We start from the raw sequence: 23,470 nt of genomic DNA on the forward strand, positions 1-23,470 counted from the left end.
AGCCAAAAGTTTTCGTAAAATGATGAACCCAGTCGTTCTCAGTTATTGCCACGTCTAACTGATGTGGATCTGCGGTATTATCTAAAAGGGGTGATCTAATGGTCTGCCAAAATGTGGTGCTGTCTTTTTTTAGTGCACTCTCATGAAGTTGACACCATAGATCTCGTTTTATCTGGCTCCTTCGTGTTTTCCGGGCGTTGTTATACTCTTTCCTTCGATGTGAGATTTCCTGGGCGTCTCTGGGTTTCTGTCGAAGAGCTGCTTTAAGGGACGTGAGGGCCTTTCTGCAGTCGGAATCAAACCATCTCCTCGTTGGAGGTTTTGGTTTGTTTGCAGTATGTTTAAATAGCTCGTCCCTTATTGCTCCTTGAATATTGTGAAAGGAGTTGATAATTAGTTCAGGGGAGGCCTCTGCAGACAGACAGTCTCTAATCCATGGTTGCGTTTTTACGAGTATCCTTTGTGAGGAAATTTCTGGGTCAATCTTTGACCATTTGATAACGTACCCATTCTTCTTCGTTAGTGTTAGTGATTGCTGGTCAAGAGAGCTAATTTTTGTTGTAGAGGGACCCGCTTTTCCCATGAGGAGATCCATACTCAGGGGGTAGTGGTCACTAATCGGGCTGGACCCTACTTTATAGTTTTTTAGTGTTCCTCTACAGATATTTGAGGCTAAGATGAAATCAATAGTTGACATACAGCCACGACCATGGAAGGTAGGTAGAAATTTCTGGACCGGTTCAACTAGTTCATTGGCAAAATCTAGGTCCAGAGTGAAGAGAGTTTCATTGAGCTTGTTTCCACTCGGAGTATGTGCAAAGTGTGGAATGGGATTTCCGGATTCGGTCTGTAGACCACAGACTCCACTCTCGTGATTTGGACATATTGTTTGATTAAAATCGCCTCCCCAGATACAGTTTATTGTTGTATTTGAGTTCGCATCTTGTATTGAAGATACGTGTGCTACCATTTCGTCGAGATAAGTGCAGCATTCCAGGGTGCCTGTATTATTATAATAATTTATGATTATGAATAGGTTTCTTGAAGCTGCCGTCTGATGGGTAAATTGGATAATTTGGTAAGTCGGTGTTTCTTTTGTTAGTTTTACTGTAAGTGGTAAAGTGTTGGAAAAGTAGATCATGAGCCCGCCTTTTGGTCTTCCCATGGTGCTTGGCGTAGCTTTAGTAAAAAATGTCTTGTAACCCGCTAGATGGAGAGGGGATGTGCACCAGGTCTCTTGTAGGCACAAGATTTGGTGGGTCCTTGCTATATTCAACCATAGGGGACATGATATTTTTTCTCTTAGGCCTGCTACATTCCAGTAGGTTATGCCTATATTCATGACCTCTTTAATTTCCTTGATGACAGGTATAGTTATCTTGGTGGTGTGAGTTTTAGTAATTGTGTCAGGCTCGATGTTTGATCTTTGGCTGGTATCTGCTTCTACTAGATGGGAGCGGGTCGAGAATTTGTTTAATTGAGGCGGTGTTGACTCTGATGTGTAAGGTGACTCTAGTAGCGGTGTCGGATACTTATCAGAAACAGGTTGATGTGCGGAGTCTATGTTATGGGGGTTAAATTTGACCATAAATGGTCAATCGACCATTTCAAGGCACTCAAAACGGTTTTGGGTCGGGAAGCCCTGCCATCCTTCATATGCCTGATAAGGTCTGTCCTGCCAATAAGGTATTTGGCGTTCAACATATCTACCTCTTGGTCCTCCCCTATCTAGATAGTCGCGTGGGTACTCCCTCTGACTCCATGGTATTTGACCCCAAGGGTCCTGATTTCGTGGATCTTCAGAGCGATTTCTGGGATAGGGGTGCCATTCCCATGATGGAAAATTGCGATGTTGTTTCGCTGGGGGATAGAAAAAGGAGAGGTGGCGGGCATCTATTCCCCCTTTTTTTTCAAGTTGGGGCCAAGCACAAATGTGATCTACAGTTGCGGGATCTCTACAGGTTACGATGATGCAATCACCGCGTATTGTTTTTTTTGTTTTGCCTATCCAGGCTACCCTACGGGCTGTAGTGATCCCTCCCGAGAGATGGGATTCAAGGGGTCTGTTTATGCTAAGCCACTGCATGGTCTTGTTCTTAAGTGACCATGCAGTTTCTGGGGTATCATCTGTTAGCTCGGGTACTCCTGTTAAAACTATGGTGTAAGGGGTAGCTTCCGGAGGCATGTGAGCGGGACGTCTAGCTAAGGGAGATTTTTTCGGCGTGTTTTTGGGTGTATTCTTAGGTGTGTTCTTGGGTGTTTTTTGAGAAAGCAATGGGGTCAGTGACTGAGGGTCAGGCTTTTCTGTGGTGGATCTACTAGAATCTGGTTTGGCTAAGGGACATGAGGTACCTGCCGTAGCCTTGCCTGCGGTTATTATTTGCTGTACTTTTGGATGAGGTGTTTTCCCTTGCTGGGAGAGGGACGTACTTACGGTGGATTTGGGTATGGTAGACGGTTGTTTTAAAGTCTTTTGTACTGAGGATATTGTGTTTGAATGACTGACTGCTTTCTGTGCATGTGTTTGGTTTTGCTTTTTTGGTGGGTGCGAGGTGTTATGTTGACCCCTTACATCAATCCGAGTGTTCGTATCTAGGAGAGTGGCCGAGATTATTGTTAATTGAGCTTCAAGATTTCTAATACTCAATTGAATAGGCTTTAAATACTGGTAGAGCAAGTCCTTGGTTGTAGTGAGAACTTGTGAGGTGATTCTACAGGTTTTACATTGCACCAGTGCACTATCATTTGGCGTTGCCCTGTGAGGTGGGATTAAATCAGAGATATGTAATATACTGTTTGAGGTTGACGGGTTTGGAACAGTCGTTTTAAGTTCCTGACAGAGAGGACTATGAGTTCCTTCGTTTGTTAGCGACCGTGTTTTCGGTATTGCTCCTTCTCTCTCGCCTTGCTGGGTTGAGTTATCGTTGGATTGGATATCTCCTTCGGTTTGACAACCAGCTAGGTCGGGAGTTGCTTCCAGGTCGTCCATTGATATTGAGAGGTCCGACTCTGAGTGAGTAACCGACAGGTCAACTACTGATGGAACGGTGTTTACATCTGAGGCGGGAAGAGTCACAGGGAGAGAGCAGTTTTGAGTATTTACATTAATTGGGGAGGCGGCATTTGCTATTGCGCCTAGTGATGATCGCTTTGCATTAGCACTGATAAGATCCATGGAAACTCTCTTCTCCATTAGAGCTATACTTTGGTTTATCGTCTCATTGACCCGAGATATAAATAAGTCAATAGGGCCTGTTACCTGCGCTACCTCTTGAGCGTGTTTGGATTTGGGTTTGGAGGCACTTCTTGTTTTAGGCGGCATAGTTGTTTGTTTGTTATTGGGACGGTGTTCAAAGGGAGGTGGCCCGGTCCAGTCTCTATCGGGCACTAACGGGCAACAACGGGCCCGCCCTTGTCCCGGGCTTCTCCCGGCGCCCTCCCGCGCGCTCCCGCGCAGCGGGGTTGTTACTTTAGCTTTATATGAGTGCTATATCCGGCGTTGGGGGCGGAGCCGGCAGGGAGAGGAGCCCAGCTGGTAATGGGCGCGCGGGGACTCCTGGTCTCTGGAGTCCTCCGCTCTACCCTCGCAGCCCTGCCGGTGATGACACGCCCCTTACAGGTGACCGCCGCTGTGTTTCCGCGAAGCGGGACCCGCGAAGCGGGTCCGGCGAGCAGGGGCGGCACACAGCGGTCAGGGAGCAGCGTTGGCGGAGACGAAATGCCCAGTGTTCTCCAACGGGGTAAGGAAATGGAAGAATCCGCTGTGTCAAGGCTCAGCTGCCTTTTCTGGTTTCCTGGCGTTGGGGGCGGAGCCGGCAGGGAGAGGAGCCCAGCTGGTAATGGGCGCGCGGGGACTCCTGGTCTCTGGAGTCCTCCGCTCTACCCTCGCAGCCCTGCCGGTGATGACACGCCCCTTACAGGTGACCGCCGCTGTGTTTCCGCGAAGCGGGACCCGCGAAGCGGGTCCGGCGAGCAGGGGCGGCACACAGCGGTCAGGGAGCAGCGTTGGCGGAGACGAAATGCCCAGTGTTCTCCAACGGGGTAAGGAAATGGAAGAATCCGCTGTGTCAAGGCTCAGCTGCCTTTTCTGGTTTCCTGGCGTTGGGGGCGGAGCCGGCAGGGAGAGGAGCCCAGCTGGTAATGGGCGCGCGGGGACTCCTGGTCTCTGGAGTCCTCCGCTCTACCCTCGCAGCCCTGCCGGTGATGACACGCCCCTTACAGGTGACCGCCGCTGTGTTTCCGCGAAGCGGGACCCGCGAAGCGGGTCCGGCGAGCAGGGGCGGCACACAGCGGTCAGGGAGCAGCGTTGGCGGAGACGAAATGCCCAGTGTTCTCCAACGGGGTAAGGAAATGGAAGAATCCGCTGTGTCAAGGCTCAGCTGCCTTTTCTGGTTTCCTGGCGTTGGGGGCGGAGCCGGCAGGGAGAGGAGCCCAGCTGGTAATGGGCGCGCGGGGACTCCTGGTCTCTGGAGTCCTCCGCTCTACCCTCGCAGCCCTGCCGGTGATGACACGCCCCTTACAGGTGACCGCCGCTGTGTTTCCGCGAAGCGGGACCCGCGAAGCGGGTCCGGCGAGCAGGGGCGGCACACAGCGGTCAGGGAGCAGCGTTGGCGGAGACGAAATGCCCAGTGTTCTCCAACGGGGTAAGGAAATGGAAGAATCCTGTGCCTGGGCAAATTTTTCATCTCAATCCGACCCTGGTGATAAGGGATTGTGGTCGCTATCAATGCAAGGGATCACTGTCATATCTATCAGAGCAGCTTACAGCCTAACAACAAGATATAATAGGAAATACCCGACCCCTTGCAATAAAGGGACTCATTTTGCCCACATAAAACACTGAAACGTCATACAGAAACCCAAGAACATGAAAATAGATAACGTGGAATAAGCGTCCAACATGCGAGCTATGCATATTTGGGATGTAGCTGTGACCAGATACCTGGAAAAAGCAAAGTCGCGACAACCCTTCACAAGAAATCTACTAGAGGGGACTTTGCTTACGGTGCAGGCAGGTCGCCGTTACTATATAGGCGTGAGAAATTCAAGATGCCAAGCATAGGCTCAAATTAAACCACAAGAGGCTCTTTGCGCACAAACAGCGTCCTCACAGCTGAAAGACGCCAGGCGCGTGCGCACTGAGTAATGTGTGATGTAATCACGTGACGTGCCATGTCACACGCACCCTTGCCCTCATTGGAGCTAATGGTCTCCCTGGAGCGGCCGGCGTAGACGTACACTGACGGGCAGCGGCGATGGGGGGCTGCGGGATCACCTCCTCCAAGACAGTGCTGGTCTTCCTGAACCTGATATTCTGGGTGAGTGCGGCATTGTCACGACAGCTCTCTCTACGTTAAGGCGCGTGGAGCCCCCTTCATAGGGCCTTGTTGTGTCTGGCACGGAATATGGTGAACGGGAGCCGGGAAGACCCACAGGCCTGGGGATCAGCCACCGCAGAGCCGGGTGTGATTATGTACCGCGAGTATAAGGGTCCGTACTGTTGCTGCAGTTTGGTTGAGCCACCACCTTGCAGGCTCTTCCACTCCGGGGAATAACAGATGATCCCCGGACAGCTCCTCGAGTCTCTCTTCCCCTGCTCGCTCGAGAGTGCGAGGAGTGGGCCAGTCGGCACCGGCCATCGATCCTGGTGAAAGACCTCTTCAGTCAATCGCTAATGTCAGGACAGAACCCGCCTAGTTGGGCGGAGTGTCATTGCTGTACAACTACTGATCCGCCACGCTTCGAGGGTGTACACCAAGGCTTTTCTGAGTTGTAGCAGTTCACAGCTACCGCTTCTTTACTGTGTTACAGTAGTATACTGCTCATTTTGCCTGCGACACATCGAGTGCCGAAAGAGACCCCTTTATTGTAGCAGAAATTATTTAGTTACTATGTATTGTCAGTGCAAATCCGATGTGACAGTAGACCTACTGCATCCCCGACACTTACCAAAGTATACTTCCCTGTTTACCCTTCTGCCACCCCTATGGTGCGTCTGCTGTGCATTAAATACTATCTCCATGCAGGAACTGCCTCCCTTGCTTTACGACCGCATACATCTAGCGCTTGCACACATTTTGATATTGTAGAACTGCTGCATTCTTACATTTCCGGCACCCTTATGATCTCATTATCGAGCACGTACTGGCTTGCCACAGTACACATCTACTGCCTCATGTTTCTAGCCCATTGATATTCCACCGCCTCTTAATATCCGTCCTATTTGCATATTTGTTTGGATAAGGGGAGGAGTGAAAGATGGATTCCTAGAAAGTACGATGCGAAATGATAATATCGAGTGCCGGGGGCTGTTGTACACGGTGTAAAACACCACAAGTTTCTTACGCACATCAAGCATCTTTTGGGAGTGTAAACTGTTTTTGAAGGCAAGGTCATGTGTATTGATTGTGCCGTATGTTGTAAAACAGTTTGCCAAACACACATTTTTGATGTTTTTGTCAATGTAGACCACCGAAGAGCAATGGCCAAACAAGAAAGCTGGGCAACTCAATTGAAAGAAACGACCTATTGGATCTGTAGCTCTCTTGTTATCCTCCAGAGTTCTGTTTATGATGAGACGTACCCCTCCCCCTTTTGAAGCCACTAGACTGCTTTATTACCTTCACTTTCGTTCTGTTTGCTGGACAAGGATGCAAAGCGCCCCATATAACTTTCCCACATACGGGGAAGATACTCGATTTCTTGTTTTCCCAACGGGTAGCAATCAAATTACATTATTCGCTGCTGATTTAACACTAATCGAAAAACTCAATTGGACGACGCGACCTATTGTATCTGTGGCTCTCTTGGTTATCCTCCAGAGTTTCTGTTTATGATGAGACGTGACCTCCCCCTCCCAAAATTTATGAAAGCAGACTGCTTTTTCCCCTCACTATTGTTCTATTCGCAGGACGGAGGCTGCAAAGCACCCCCCATACATTTTCCACATCTGGGAAAGACACTAGGGGGCATATTACCAAGGGGGGCGATAGACAATTATCACCGGTTTAGCGTCCGTTTTCGGCCGCTAAGCGGCGATAATTCTATCGCTCTATTAGCAAGCTGTCAGTAACGGATGTTAGAGACAGCTTTTAGGCGATAGCGAGCGGTTTCGGGCCCGCTTTGCATGTCAGCGATATTAATCGCTAATGAAATGCAAAGTGGGCGTTTACCCAACCTGTTAGCGACTGAAAGCAGTTTCTAACGTCGCTATCGCCTATTAGCAAGGCGGGCGTAGTGAGGGAAATATTCCAGCTATTGCCAAAAACTAACGCCTGCTCAGACCAGTTCTTAGCCATGTTATCCAATGGGGGTGGATAACATGGCTAAGAGCATTTTGTCACTAATGCGTGAATATCGCTGTATTCTCAGCGATATTCACGCTATCGCCGGAAAAATTATTGCGTTGGAGATAAACGTTGCTAATAGCAAGTTATCTCAGTGATAAATTTCTGGCGATGCTTAGCGATAAAAAAAATCGTTGCAAAGCCTAGTTAGTGATAAATATCGCTACTCGTTGGTACTATGCCCCTAGGTTTTTTGTTTTCAGAACGGGTAACAGTGAAAATCCATTATTCGCAGCTGACTTAACACTAATGAAAAAAACGTGGGGCCGTTATATGGCTAGTGTTTAAAAGCCATTCTGCATACATACGTTTTACCGACGTGGGATTGGTTTTCAGTGACTTTTTCCATTTAAGTATTATAGGGGAAAACCAGAGGTTGTTGCTGCCTGTTATTGATGTTTTGTGATGGTGAGTTCTTTGATGCAAAATATCACTCTTTCTGAAAAAGAGTATCGGTGTGGAGCAGAGAAAGGAATGAGAAACATGTCTATATAACTTATTTCGGTATACTTTTTGTCGACTGTTGTGATGTGGGATTGTTTGGTACATACCTTACAGAAGCCATCGTCAAGCTGTTGAGAATACTATTTTTTCACGTGTCTGCCATCTGAACTACTGTTGGTACTCACTTCTGCACCGCTGTGCTCAGTGGACAGTTGCTAACAGTGTAGACAAACCATGTCCTTGGATTGCCATCCCATTTCATTCGTGCTCTGCACTCTTCAGTTATTTCCAGAGTCTGGCACAGGGACTTATCTTTGAGGTTCTAGTTTTAAAGGTCCCCAACAAAGTTGCTCTGAAAAGCTCATGCCTTATATTAAACATTTTCAAGCCCTTTGGTTATAAATGGTACAGCAGATCCGCGTTGATTTCTGATGGTTACTCTGTAAAAGAAGCTTTTCGTTACTTTACATGTCAGGTTTTCCACAGGGATATGTATTGAATGTAACTATTGTTATTATTTTTCTTCATTAAATAATTTGACAGGTTAGTTTTTTCTATTTCATTATTTGCACTACTAAGAGAAATGTCATAAATAGGCTCTATTTAGAAAGTGTGTTTCTGTTCTCTTGTTGACAGTCATTAGAATGAGTCATGAGACTCCTTAGCTCAGCTGTCTTTTGAAGGCAGATGATCCTTCGTGGTTTACCCTGGACAGCATGAATCCTCTGTCATGTGGTTAGCCTCACTTCTACACTCGTTAGTCTAAGGTCTCAACTTCTGCTGATGGTCTTAAGAACGTAATACAGATGCTTTAAACACAAACATGAGAATGAATTGTGTCTTTTTATATGTAGGGAAAATCTTTACTATTGGGTGAGTTATAAATACAATTTTCATCCTTTACTCATTTCACTTTAATCACACAAGCTTATCTGCTTCGAGTAAAGTGTACAGGGTGTGTGTTCACTTGTAAGGAAATGCGGTTCTTTCGGAAATACCACATTTAACTTCCTTTCCTAGCCATTTTACAAATAGAGCTGAAGCAGACCTGTACCATCAAGGCCAAACTTGAATTGTACCATCCAAACACAAACAACCCAGGGCCGTTTTGTCATTGTGACATGACCTGACCTTAGAGAGTGATGCGGACTGGCATGCTGTTGCAAGACGGCCTTTAAAATTCTAGTGGTTGGGAATGAATTGACAGCAATGCAGAAATTATCACACTGCTCAAATCACGCCTATTTATTGCTAGTTGGATGGGCGTAGATGTACATGATATGAAAAAAGTATAAGTAATTCTGAATGTGTGTTTTATGCGTGTGAATGAGAGATATCTGCGTACCAAAGTTGTGGGCTGGTAGTTAATTCCAGTAGGTTGAAGAAGATACATAGGATACGTTAAATCACTAAATCTTAGTTTACTCACCTTTTCAGTTGTATGGGGTGGTGTACAAAGAAGATGACCCTAAGAAACTTAACACTGTGGCAGTGCCTCTGGTCTACTCTGCATGTACCCCCATGTAAGTTAGCTTCCCGCGTGGCTTTACAGACAACCTTGTTGAATTTGTTGACAGATGGAAAGCAGTTTGGTTGCTTAACGATTGTTTTTGTTTCTGAGGCTGTCGCCAAAATACATGAAGACTATGGATAGCGATTTGTGCCTAAACAGGCAGCCCTAGTAGAGATGGTCACATTTAGATATTGCCTTTTAATACTTTTATATACTTGTATTACAATATAGTAGTTCTCTTGTTTTTCCCCTTCAAGTGGACCACACCTGCCTACAGACAGGAGTAAGTTACTTTTAGAGTGTGACACCCTTTTTATGTAATGGGGGGGTATAAGGAAACTGAGTTTTTCCATAGTAAGTATATTTCACCTGTGGAAATACACATTCGCAAGATAACTCAGTGGAGAATTAGCACAAGTGCAATCTTATTGGGGAGCACTGTTGTAGATAGATGTCCATTTTACTCCCCGTAGAGCCCAAGGCAAGGAGTCGTAGATTTCCAGCTTGCCATTTGAAGCGGAGCTTTGTGAGTCGTGCTCTCTGTTTCTAAATGAAGGTTATAACACTGACTGCCATTTTTCTAATGAATAGGCCTGTCTTTGTATGCTGGAATTTGAAGGTCCGTGTACACAGTGAGCTCCACTGTTGCCTCAGATGCTCACTAGTAGCCGAGCAAGAGTCGCATGCAGCCACGTGAATGCCATGAACTCTGCCTTCTCTTCTTCGGGGGTGTAGTCTTTTCATTTATGCTCGCGTTTCCATAATTATGAATGAGTGGCCGGGAAAGGGGCCGAGGGAAAAGACGGGCAGAGAAGATGAAAGGCAAGATGGCGATTTTTAAATGCAGTTTTAACACCGAAATCTAGAGACTATTGGAAAACGAAGTAGACCAGCAGCGCGCCATATTTAAAACACTTATTGAGAAAAATTGACTTCTCTTTGCGATAAAGAATTAATTTGGTTGGTAGTCAACTGTAAATTGGTACATATTATATTAATCGAGGGAAACTAGCAGAATCTGTTTTTGTGTCTGTCCACGTAGTATTCATTTGGTCGGGCTACTTTTAAAGCAGTTTTTGAAATACTTTTTTGGATAAATACGACTTGCAACCAATTATCCAACGTCGTGTAGTAATTATGTTAAAAAACATTGGACACCTTTGTACTGTACTTACTCTGTACATTCAAGACCTAGGTTTCTAATATAGGGGTTGTTTTCATAGAGTTCCATTGTTTAAAATGTTTCTTATTTGGGGTTTAGCGTTGTCCTCTTTAATTTCTGTAGCACTTGTTGCGTTGTTTTGGCGTGATAGTCGGTTGGCGTGATTTATTTTTCTCTGTAACCAAGCGCTTTGAATGAACTGCAAGGTGACATGACAAGGAGCACTGTAAATAAATAGCAACTGAACGCTGCGACTCTAATAAATCTGCTCTCCTTTCCTTAACAAGGAACATTGGCACCCTATGATAACCTCCCTTTCTCCCGGGAGAGCCTTACATCCGACTTCCCAAGTTTGTCTGTCTCTGCCCCAGCCATTGTTTTATTTTTCCATTCTTCTATGAATGACTTTTCTAGAGAGGCGGTGAAAGATGTCATTCACTTCATTACTCCACCTTCTGAGCGGCAGAGTTCAAAGACCGGTTATGTTTTAAACAGACTATTAGCATGAAGAAGACTTGTTTTGCCATATGTCACCCTCCTTCTTCGGATGTCTCTGTTGTGGACCAGGCTTACTAGATGCCTTCGAATGTATAATCCCACAAGACTTTTTTTGTGTTCAGTGTTCACGTGGCATGCAGCCATTGTTAATGCAGAAGTGTCCAATGAAGCTTTCCTTTCATCTCTGCAGTTGTAAACATGCAGGGACATCAATTCCTGGGCCCCGAGTCACAAGTCAATGCTACAAAATGTTAACACTCTACTTCTGTAAATGTCCAGCTATATTTAAGTAGATTTCCGACTGTTTGTTGATTGACAAAGAAACTGCAAATTATACCTGGTGTCTGGCTTCAGGAGACCATTTATGAATTTACCAAGTACTTACAGGGACATAGAGATTAATCAAACACGGAAAGGGGACCTGCCCGCAATAATTTTAGTTCATGGCCTAGGAGAGGTCCTTTGTATTATAAAAATTGTCCTGAACCCAAGCAATTCATATAACAAGTTAGTTTTTATCAAAATATATTTTTTTTATTTTCATGAATTCATTATTATTGTATATAGATATAAAAAGTTATACATCCAAATAAATAAACATTTTGACAACAATTAAATGGTGGTTCTGACTTCATACTAACATACCCTTCACATTCTTACAAAAAACATTCACACATCATGCATCCTACAACACTAAGCAGAGGTGATTTTCAGATGACAGGGGGACCGATGATCAAATGTCCGGGTTGGTTCAGAAGGTTCCTCAGTGGGAACAAACGCCAACGCGCGTTTCGGTGTATGGCCCCGTCCGGGGCAACACCTTCATCAGGGCAAAGTGGGGTAGAGCAGAAGGAACCACACAAGTATAGAAAATCTGTATGGAGAAACATATTAAAAACATATATTTTAGAACACATACTTGCGTGGGTTCAAGGCACAATAAGGCAGGACTATATAAATACTTATGACAAGTAATGACTAACAGTTTGTACCGTCTAGACTGGGCCCGGAGACAACATTTATGCTATAGGGATAACACATCAATATATAGACATTTTTGGAGAATGAGAAGAAAAAAGAAAAGAAAAAGCATTTTAATGTCTAGATGGAAATATTAACGAAGGACTTCTCCTTTTAGCCAGATACAATGTTAGAGCTGTCTAAAATTTTTTTACCTACTGGTAACGGGAGGAGCTGGCGTATGGTTAACCACAGTGGGAGGCAATTTGCTTATGCCTGGGGGAGATCGTGTTGCTGTAGATAAATGGCTGGGATGGAGGGAATCCCGTTCCCACTTGTATGTGGCGGAGTCAATCCCACGGGGCGAAAAAAATGCAAGGATAGGTAAAATTGAGGGTCCCTAGGGTGGAAGAAAAGTTACATCAGTATGCTTGTCTTGCCCTGGGTTCGTTTTGGCCTAAAAGAGGAATGATAAGGTACAGAGTCACAGTTTTTATACCCGCATACCTTCACATCAAGAGGGAGATATCGTGGAGGACAGTAGGGGGATGCTGACCTTGTCTGCTGCCCGTATGGGATAAATATACCTAAAACATCGGAAAAGGCAGTTTAGTTTAAACGCTAACTATCCGTATTGCCCCAACACCAAGGGAATCACACGTTATGACTAACATGGAGAATTGTTACAAGAATACCTTTTCTAGGTTAGGGCGAAAACCACAGATGGATTCTGTTCAAAGCGGGGGCCGCCGGCTGAAAGAGTGGATAGGACTTATCTACAAAAAACGGAAAAGAGGGAAGGTGGGGTGAATGAGGGTTGGACTGCACGAAACATCGGCTAAAGGTAAAAATCAAGATAGAGGTCAGCCTACCACAGATGATGTCTAGGGCGAATTCGGCAGTACTGCCGTCAGGTTAGTTTCGAATTTAGTCAGGTCCCTTCTGGGCGAAGCCTAGGGGATGACAAACGGGTATTATCGAAATGCGGGGATTGAACAGAGAAGGCGATTACTTGATTTAGTCAGCAAGCTTACCTGGCACGTAGGCAAGGGGCAGTCTCCAGTCGGCGGTCCCGGTCGCTCGCACGAGGATAGGCGAAACGTATGACGTTTGTGTGCGACTATATATACTAAATTTGGGTGCCGGTATTGGGTTCAGGTGTGGGGGCGTGAGGAATCCTAGCGTTTATGAGACATAGATGACGGGTTAGGAAAGGAAACCCGTCATCTATGTCTCATAAACGCTAGGATTCCTCACGCCCCCACACCTGAACCCAATACCGGCACCCAAATTTAGTATATATAGTCGCACACAAACGTCATACGTTTCGCCTATCCTCGTGCGAGCGACCGGGACCGCCGACTGGAGACTGCCCCTTGCCTACGTGCCAGGTAAGCTTGCTGACTAAATCAAGTAATCGCCTTCTCTGTTCAATCCCCGCATTTCGATAATACCCGTTTGTCATCCCCTAGGCTTCGCCCAGAAGGGACCTGACTAAATTCGAAACTAACCTGACGGCAGTACTGCCGAATTCGCCCTAGACATCATCTGTGGTAGGCTGACCTCTATCTTGATTTTTACCTTTAGCCGATGTTTCGTGCAGTCCAACCCTCATTCACCCCACCTTCCCTCTTTTCCGTTTTTTGTAGATAAGTCCTATCCACTCTTTCAGCCGGCGGCCCCCGCTTTGAACAGAATCCATCTGTGGTTTTCGCCCTAACCTAGAAAAGGTATTCTTGTAACAATTCTCCATGTTAGTCATAACGTGTGATTCCCTTGGTGTTGGGGCAATACGGATAGTTAGCGTTTAAACTAAACTGCCTTTTCCGATGTTTTAGGTATATTTATCCCATACGGGCAGCAGACAAGGTCAGCATCCCCCTACTGTCCTCCACGATATCTCCCTCTTGATGTGAAGGTATGCGGGTATAAAAACTGTGACTCTGTACCTTATCATTCCTCTTTTAGGCCAAAACGAACCCAGGGCAAGACAAGCATACTGATGTAACTTTTCTTCCACCCTAGGGACCCTCAATTTTACCTATCCTTGCATTTTTTTCGCCCCGTGGGATTGACTCCGCCACATACAAGTGGGAACGGGATTCCCTCCATCCCAGCCATTTATCTACAGCAACACGATCTCCCCCAGGCATAAGCAAATTGCCTCCCACTGTGGTTAACCATACGCCAGCTCCTTCCGTTACCAGTAGGTAAAAAAATTTTAGACAGCTCTAACATTGTATCTGGCTAAAAGGAGAAGTCCTTCGTTAATATTTCCATCTAGACATTAAAATGCTTTTTCTTTTCTTTTTTCTTCTCATTCTCCAAAAATGTCTATATATTGATGTGTTATCCCTATAGCATAAATGTTGTCTCCGGGCCCAGTCTAGACGGTACAAACTGTTAGTCATTACTTGTCATAAGTATTTATATAGTCCTGCCTTATTGTGCCTTGAACCCACGCAAGTATGTGTTCTAAAATATATGTTTTTAATATGTTTCTCCATACAGATTTTCTATACTTGTGTGGTTCCTTCTGCTCTACCCCACTTTGCCCTGATGAAGGTGTTGCCCCGGACGGGGCCATACACCGAAACGCGCGTTGGCGTTTGTTCCCACTGAGGAACCTTCTGAACCAACCCGGACATTTGATCATCGGTCCCCCTGTCATCTGAAAATCATCTCTGCTTAGTGTTGTAGGATGCATGATGTGTGAATGTTTTTTGTAAGAATGTGAAGGGTATGTTAGTATGAAGTCAGAACCACCATTTAATTGTTGTCAAAATGTTTATTTATTTGGATGTATAACTTTTTATATCTATATACAATAATAATGAATTCATGAAAATAAAAAAAATATATTTTGATAAAAACTAACTTGTTATATGAATTGCTTGGGTTCAGGACAATTTTTATAATACAAAGGACCTCTCCTAGGCCATGAACTAAAATTATTGCGGGCAGGTCCCCTTTCCGTGTTTGATTGTTACTTTCCCCATCGACCTGCCCAAAATTGATGTGGGGTCCCCCTCCGATTTGAAGGGACATAGAGATTAGCCAGGTTTTTCTAGTTCTCTGGTCGGACCATTATATGATCAAATTCTACATCACAGGGACCCCGACCAAAATCGAATGCAGTAAAGAAGTACGACTGAGTAGTTCATGGAATAAGATTACTCTGGACTCCTTCGCGGCCCATTTTGTTCCCCCTTCCATCACTACGAACACCGACCCAAATAAAGCAGCTATAGACCTCGAAGCTGCAATCTCCTTGGTCTTAGATGTAATTGCACCTATGAAGGAATCTAAACCTCTCTCCATAGTCTCTCCTTGGTTCACTCCGATCCTGGAAGAAATAAAACTCGCCGTCAGGTCAGCAGAAAGGAAATGGCGTAAAACTAAAAATTGTTAAGACAAACAACAATACAAACACATTCACAAAACCTACATGTCAGAAATAGCAAAAGCCAAAAAGGACTATTGGGGTCACAGGAGCCACCAGGCAGCAAACTCACAGACACAGAAAGAATTATTTAAAATAGTCCAAGAATTCACTCACCCGCCGGCCTGTCGGCCCACCCCTATGGTTTCCCAAGAATGGGTCAATTCCATATCCTCCTATTTTCACGATAAAATTAATGACATACACAAATCCTTTTCCTAACCCATCTCTCCTATCCAGACAACATCTTCACTAGGGAAACTGAATAAGGAATGTGATCTTCCAGACAGTGTTCATAGAGAATTCCAACCTTTCTCGGAAACCGATGTAGACACTGCTCTACATAAGATAACGTCAGGCTCCCCAAATAACCCAGCATCCTCTCAGATCCTACTAAAAATTGCTCAGGCGATAATCCCTGTATTAACAAATTTTGAATCTTTGTTCCATGCTTCGGTGCCTCTGCAATGGAAGGAGGCCATAATTAGACTGATCTTGAAAAAGCCCTGAGCTGACCTTTAAACAACTTTCAAATTATAGGCCCATTTCTCTCCTGCCACTTTTTGGAAAGATAACAGAATCCTTGATAAACAAGCAATTAGGCTCTTATCTGGAGACGAATAAGCTCTTGGATTCTACCCAATACGGTTTTAGGGCGTTTCACAGTACTGAGACTGCTTTGCACGAAATAACAGACAACACTAGGATGATACTGGATGCAGGGCATTCTGCTATACTGGTCCTGCTTGATTTGTCGGCGGCCTTCGACACCATCTCGCATCACATCCTGACAGAACGTCTTGCAGAGATTGGTGTCGTGGGCCCCGCACTGCGTTAGCTTACAAGCTATCTGACCAACAGGCGCTCTAGGGTCCAAGTGGGAAAATATTCCTCGGACTATCAAGTTAATGATAAAGGCGTACCGCAGGGATCAATACTGAGCCCCACGCTTTTTAATTTATATGTGGCCCCTTTGGCTAAAGTAATCCAAGCCCACGGCTTCAGAACTGTATCATACGCGGACGACACACAGCTATTGGTCACCATTGGTCCAGATCCTGCTGAGACTAAACTAAGATTCCAAAAATGCTTGCTTGCAATAAACGATTGGATGTCTAGCAACTTTTTGATGTTAAAAGCTGGTAAAACAGAGATTGTACTTTTTGGAAAGGCAGACAGGATCTGGTCAGAAGACTGGTGGCCAACTGCCCTTGGTGTGTGCCCATCTCCCAAGGCGTCAGTCAGGAACCTAGGGATCACAGTGGACAACAGGTTGACCACGGCTGAACATGTTAATAAAGTTGCTGGCACCTGCTTTGGAGTCATGAGAAGCCTAAAGAAAATGTTCAAATGGATTTCCCTGTCCTCCCGTATGCCTTTAGTTCAAGGTCTCATCATAAGCCGCATCGATTACGGGAATGCTCTGTTAGCTTCTATCAATAAAAATCTCTTGGCAAAACTCCAGGTGCTACAAAGGACCATTATATCTGGAAAACAAACTCAAACTCTATAGCAGTGCCCGAGCTAGCTATACCTGACGGTTCCCAAAGTCCGAACTGTCAGAAATGGAGACAGGGCCTTTAGTAAAACTGCTCCTGAGGCCTGGAATTCCCTCCCTTTCTGTCTTAGGACAGAATCAAACCACTTGAGATTTCGTAAAAAACTGTAAACCTGGCTCTTCTAACAACCTTCCACCTTTTTCTGTTTTCTGTTCTGTGGACCTGCTAGTGCTCTGAGACCTTAGGGTAATTTATGCGCTATATAAACCTTAATTTACATTTACATTTAGAGATTGGCCATCATTTACCAATGTTTTTCTTAATTGTCATTCTCCTTTCCTTGCTTCTTATTCAAAAAGCTTTCCTTCTCTTTCTTCCGCCTGTCTCTCTCCTAGAGCATAGCCTCTTTTACAGTCTCTTGACAGCCTCACTCATGTTCTTACACTTCTAACTTTTTTGGAACTTCTTTTTAGTTTACCTCTCCATCGAGATACATGTGTCTTCCAGCTTTCTTCCTCATTTGGTACTCATTCTTGTTTTCTTCACCGCCCTGTACTCCTTGTTGCATTTTTTTTAAATAACTGATCTAAGCAGCGTTCACCATGTTAAATTTGGCAATAACAAGGTAAATGAAATGGCTCATGCAGCATTCTGCCGGGGCACGGATGTGTAGGTTATGTATGTGTCCGTTAGCATTTTTACTTACATGTGCGTACACAGAAATAATAGCACGCCGACTACCAACGGTAGCCATATCATTGTGCCTTTTGTAGTTTTTCCCCCACACCCTCACCCCCAAGGATCAATAGCATCGGCAAAACCTAGAGTGATGGTGGTGGGCAGGGATTCCTGGGGGAGGGGTGAACTCCCACTCTTTGGAACAACACCTTCTCGGAGACTACCCTCCTCTGGTGATCCCTGAGCAAGGGTCCACCTTTGTAAACGGGAGATTAATTCCAATGCAGTGCCTCTCGCGTGGTGCTTGGTGCAATCTATTTTTGGCTGTCGCTCCACACAGCTTTAGTTGTTTGCCACACCTTCCCACCAACACAAAAAAATAGACGGCGAGCAGCCTTGGGGTCAGGCTACTTCAGCCTTTGCTTATTTCCCATTTGTTTAAACGCACAAGTGTATTGAACGAATTTAGATTTTTGCTTAGGTGATTTAGCAAAGGAGACCATTTATTTATTTGCAGTATTATATATTTTTTACATGAAAGCAGTTACTACTGCATAGAAGCAGGGGAGAGGTGTGGCGCAGCGAGCAGATCGGCTAACTCCATCGTGTGGGGCTCACAGTGCGATTCCCGGCTGCATCTTAGCTCCGCAACATGTGACTCTGGGAAATAGTAAACTTAATCTCCCTGACGGTCTCTCAGATCCTGCATACCTTTAGGGGTAATAAGTTCGCACTTCACAAATATGGATTATTATTCTTATTACAAGAGAACGATTACGTATGTTTCCTTATATAGAATCAAACGCAGGTACATCCGAAAAAAGAAGCCTGTATCGCACATTACCATTTTTAGGTCTCGCCTGTGCTCCGGCGAGATTATAGTAAGGGGAAAAGAACAGTCTACCAAAACGGGGGATTAGACACAGTTCATGTGATCTATGCGCGTTCAAAACGCCAGCCACGTTACACACCACCATTTGTCTGTGGCTCGCATCAGATTTCAAAGGCTGCCGCTCCCCCCCGCCCCCCCAATCAAACTTCAAAGGAATGCGCTCCCTTCCCCTGCCACAGCAATGCCAAGAGCTTGTCTCCGCTTGCTCTCCTGTGTGCTTCCATCTTCCTTCCTTGGCCCTGGGTGTTTTTTACGTGTTCTCCATTCAGTGCCTTCTCGACCCCGTACTTGATTGCTGTCCAAGCCCCATTCGCCTGCTCTCCCGTGTGCTTGCATCTATCTTCCTTGGCCCTGGGTGTTTTCCGTGTTCTCCCATTCAGTGCCTTCTCGACCCCGTACTTGATTGCTGTCCAAGCCCCAGCCCTCGCTGCCACTATTATACACTCTCCCTGTGTTTTCCTGTTTCCCCTTGCTTTTTCCAGGCTCCATCATTCTGTGCTTTGATAAACTGAACGCGCTTTGTAGCACTCAACCCTGCGTGTTCTTAGCTTCAGTCTCTGTGCTGCTGCACCACATCACTCAGGGGCACCACCTCATCACTCAGGGGCACCACCTCATCACTCAGGGGCACCACCTCATCACTCAGGGGCACCACCTCATCACTCAGGGGCACCACCTCATCACTCAGGGGCACCACCTCATCACTCAGGGGCACCACCTCATCACTCAGGGGCACCACCTCATCACCCGGGGGGCACCACCTCCTCACTCGGGGGGCACCACCTCCTCACTCGGGGGGCACCACCTCCTCACTCGAGGGGCACCACCTCATCACTCGAGGGGCACCACCTCATCACTCGAGGGGCACCACCTCATCACTCGGGGGGCACCACCTCATCACTCGAGGGGCACCACCTCATCACTCGAGGGGCACCACCCAGGGGCACCACCCAGGGGCACCACCTCATCACTCGGGGGGCACGACCACATCACTCGGGGGGCACGACCACATCACTCGGGGGGGCACGACCACATCACTCGGGGGGGCACGACCACATCACTCGGGGGGCACGACCACATCACTCGGGGGGCACGACCACATCACTCGGGGGGCACGACCACATCACTCGGGGGGGCACGACCACATCACTCGGGGGGGCACGACCACATCACTCGGGGGGGCACGACCACATCACTCGGGGGGGCACGACCACATCACTCGGGGGGGCACGACCACATCACTCGGGGGGGCACGACCACATCACTCGGGGGGGCACGACCACATCACTCGGGGGGGCACGACCACATCACTCGGGGGGGCACGACCACATCACTCGGGGGGGCACGACCACATCACTCGGGGGAACACGACCACATCACTCTGGGGGGGAACGACCACATCACTCTGGGGGGAACGACCACATCACTCTGGGGGGAACGACCACATCACTCTGGGGGGCACCACCACATCACTCTGGGGGGCACCACCACATCACTCTGGGGGGGCACCACCACATCACTCTGGGGGGGCACCACCACATCACTCTGGGGGGGCACGACCACATCACTCTGGGGGGGCACGACCACATCACTCTGGGGGGGCACGACCACATCACTCTGGGGGGGCACGACCACATCACTCTGGGGGGGCACGACCACATCACTCTGGGGGGCACGACCACATCACTCTGGGGGGCACCACCACATCACTTGGGGGCCCCACTCGGGGGCACGACCACATCACTCGGGGGGCACGACCACATCACTCTGGGGGGGCACCACCACATCACTCTGGGGGGGCACCACCACATCACTTGGGGGCCCCACTCGGGGGCACGACCACATCACTCGGGGGGCACGACCACATCACTCGGGGGGCACGACCACATCACTCGGGGGGGCACGACCACATCACTCGGGGGGGCACGACCACATCACTCGGGGGGGCACGACCACATCACTCGGGGGGCACGACCACATCACTCGGGGGGCACGACCACATCACTCTGGGGGGCACGACCACATCACTCTGGGGGGCACGACCACATCACTCTGGGGGGCACGACCACATCACTCTGGGGGGGCACGACCACATCACTCTGGGGGGGCACGACCACATCACTCTGGGGGGGCACGACCACATCACTCTGGGGGGCACGACCACATCACTCTGGGGGGCACCACCACATCACTTGGGGGCCCCACTCGGGGGCACGACCACATCACTCGGGGGGCACGACCACATCACTCTGGGGGGGCACCACCACATCACTCTGGGGGGGCACCACCACATCACTTGGGGGCCCCACTCGGGGGCACGACCACATCACTCGGGTGTTTAATTTAATAAAATGTCTGCTTGTCCATGGGGCAGGTTGCTTCAAAAATCTACTTTTACTGTAACAAAATCCACTTGTTCCTTTGTGCCATGTAATGCGACAACAAATTATGGCAGCAATCTCATTATAAAAGAGCTCTGATATAGCCTCTCCGCCAGGCCTCATACCATAGTAGGGTTTGAATACTAGCAATTCCCTTATGTTGCCACTTTTGCACAGATCTACATACTGTAGCTGAAGGTACTGGTAAGCAATAGTTCCAGTGTTGGAATGCCCTTTTGAGTCTGTGCAGACCTACTAACTTGCATGTTTTTAAGGGTTTTCATCAACTCTTCTCTAATCTTTTCCCATACTGAGAAAGGTTGGAAATGTACTCCTTACCCGGCAGATGTAACATCTCTTCCAGGGTTGGGAAAAAAGTGGTTTGGGGGAAAGTGAAATTGAGAACTCTAAGATGTTTGCATGAGCAAAGCTGCACATGCATATTTGCTCATGCTAAAATGGAGTTCACAAATATTTTCTAGGAGTACTTTGTTTGGCCTGCTTATGTAAATTCTTGGGAATTTATGAAAGCCGTATAGCTACACTTAATGCAAGGACATATACCATGGATGCACGTTTGAGACTTTCTTTAATAATTGGGCCTCAAATTAGGACTGGCTTTACCCATGACCTTTAGTGTTTATTAACATTCTGTCTCTCTCTCTCTCTCTCTCTATCGGCTGGCTTTGCTGTGAGTGACAACATTCTGCTCTTTCACAAGAAGCATATCGGCACACAATGAAGGGTTGTTCAGTGCCAGGAACTACTGTGGCAATGTTTGCTTTTTGAGACCAAAAAACTATTTTTGCTTTTGCCAAAGTTTGTTATAATGGTGAGGGGCCCGTCCGCTCCCACACCAATAAGGTTTTGCAAAAATATGCCAAAACAAGTCACACATTGACAAAACCAAAAGGCTGACCACCAATTTTTGACCCTGTGGTTTTGCCAATGCTTGTTCATTTTTATGTTTCTCATAATCTTCTTGAAACTGGTTACACTGATTTTCCATTAAGAAATACTAGCATACAGCAACACATTTTATTAAATGATGCTGCGAAGAAATAGTAACAAAATTAAAAATGTCAGTAGTTTAGCGAAATGTTTTTTTTTCTACTTGCATTTTTTTGTGAACATTTTATTTTGAAAGCAAAGAATTATCAATCTTACTTTTAACCTTCTGTAAATATTTGCATCTAATCGGAGAACATTTTGGGACCATCATATATAGTCGCATATTGCTAAACTTTGAAAATGTGTGTACACATTTTTATATTGAAACCACTGTCTGTAGTACAGTCCGAGCTTACAACATTTATTTTGAGTGTTCACTCTATTAATAAAGGATTTGCATTAACGAACCATGAATAAAAATTTGAACAATATTAACTCATGGACACAGATATTACCTTAACTGCATGCAATTTTTGAGTTTGGGTCTACTTGTCCCAAGGACAAAATACACATAAAAACGTGTTTGCCATGACCCCAAACAATACGTCCTGGGTGTCATGCTAAAGGAATTCCACATCCCTGCTGGGTTCGCTACTTCCTCCATCCCATCCTCCCATTGACTGTGTTGCTGCATCCTGCCATTGACGGTTACTGCTTCCCTCCATCCCATCCCACTCTCCCGTTGACTCTGTTGCTGCTTCCCTCCATCCCACTCTCCTGTTGTCTGTACTGCTGCTTCCTCCATCCCATCCTACCCTCCCATTGACTGTGTTGCTGCTTCCCTCCAACCCACCCTACCCTGCTGTTGTGTGTGTTGCTGCTTCTTCTATCCCGCCCTCCCGTTGATTGTGTTGCTGCTTCCCTCCATCCCGTCCTCCTGTCGACTGTGAGGTTGTTTCCCTCCATCCCACCTTCTTGTTGTGTGTGTTGCTGCTTCCCTTCATCCCACCCTTCCCTTTACTGTGTTGCTGCTTCCCTCCATACACCCCACCCTCCCTTTGGCTTTGTTACTGATTCCCTTCCTCCCACCCTCCTGTTGTATGTGTTGCTGCTTCCCTCCCATTGTCTAGGTTTCCGCTTCCCTCTATCCCATACTCCCGTTGACTGTGTTGCTGCTTCCATCCATCCCTCCCATCCCACCCTCCCGTTGTCCGTGTTGCTTCTTGGTTTTCTTTGTAGTTCCGTACATCCGATCCTCCCGTCCCCTTCTGCTGGTCGCGTCTTAGTGCATTTTATGTAACATTTAGCCCTGCTGCACAGCCACTCTACTATACTACAGTGCTAAAAGACATTGTCAAAGCAAAAAGCTCAGAGGCTAGACCCATTGGCGTTGTCCATGCTACTTTAGAGACCACTTTAGAGCAGCCTCGTGTAGTGATTTTTTTTTTTAAAGAAAAATATATATTTATACGTAAGTGACTTTGGACATTCCTCTTCATGTATTGGCCTCTTCTGCTGTCTTTTAAGCATTGCTTCCGTCCACCAACGTTTCTACAGCATGTGCATGTGGCAAATAGTCAGCTGACTTGGTTGTCAGAAAAAATGCGTAGAAGCAGTGCGACGAGCTCTCTATCCCGTTCAATTGAAACTTGGTGCCTCTGCAGCGGCGCCAAGGCATTTCCTTTGGCTTGGCTTCTCTTACAGATGCCAGTGATGGAGCCCGGGCCAGCAATATGCATCACAACACAACAGATGTTACAACAC

The 23,470-nt window shown here is 46.7% G+C and overlaps 1 protein-coding gene across 1 annotated transcript in view; it reads left to right on the forward strand.

The window, feature by feature from the left end:
• The first annotated feature begins 5,151 nt into the window (after nucleotides 1-5,151).
• The window catches only part of TSPAN3 (tetraspanin 3), a 219,786-nt gene continuing 201,467 nt past the window's right edge, over nucleotides 5,152-23,470 (forward strand). The window contains exon 1 of the mRNA XM_086959164.1: nucleotides 5,152-5,318. Coding sequence (XP_086815290.1) covers nucleotides 5,256-5,318 — 63 coding nt within the window. The 5' untranslated portion in view covers nucleotides 5,152-5,255. The remainder of the gene's footprint in view (nucleotides 5,319-23,470) is intronic.

The sequence above is a fragment of the Lissotriton vulgaris genome, chromosome 2_2, assembly GCF_964263255.1.
Source record: "Lissotriton vulgaris chromosome 2_2, aLisVul1.2, whole genome shotgun sequence".
NCBI classification, from domain to species: Eukaryota; Metazoa; Chordata; class Amphibia; order Caudata; family Salamandridae; genus Lissotriton; species Lissotriton vulgaris.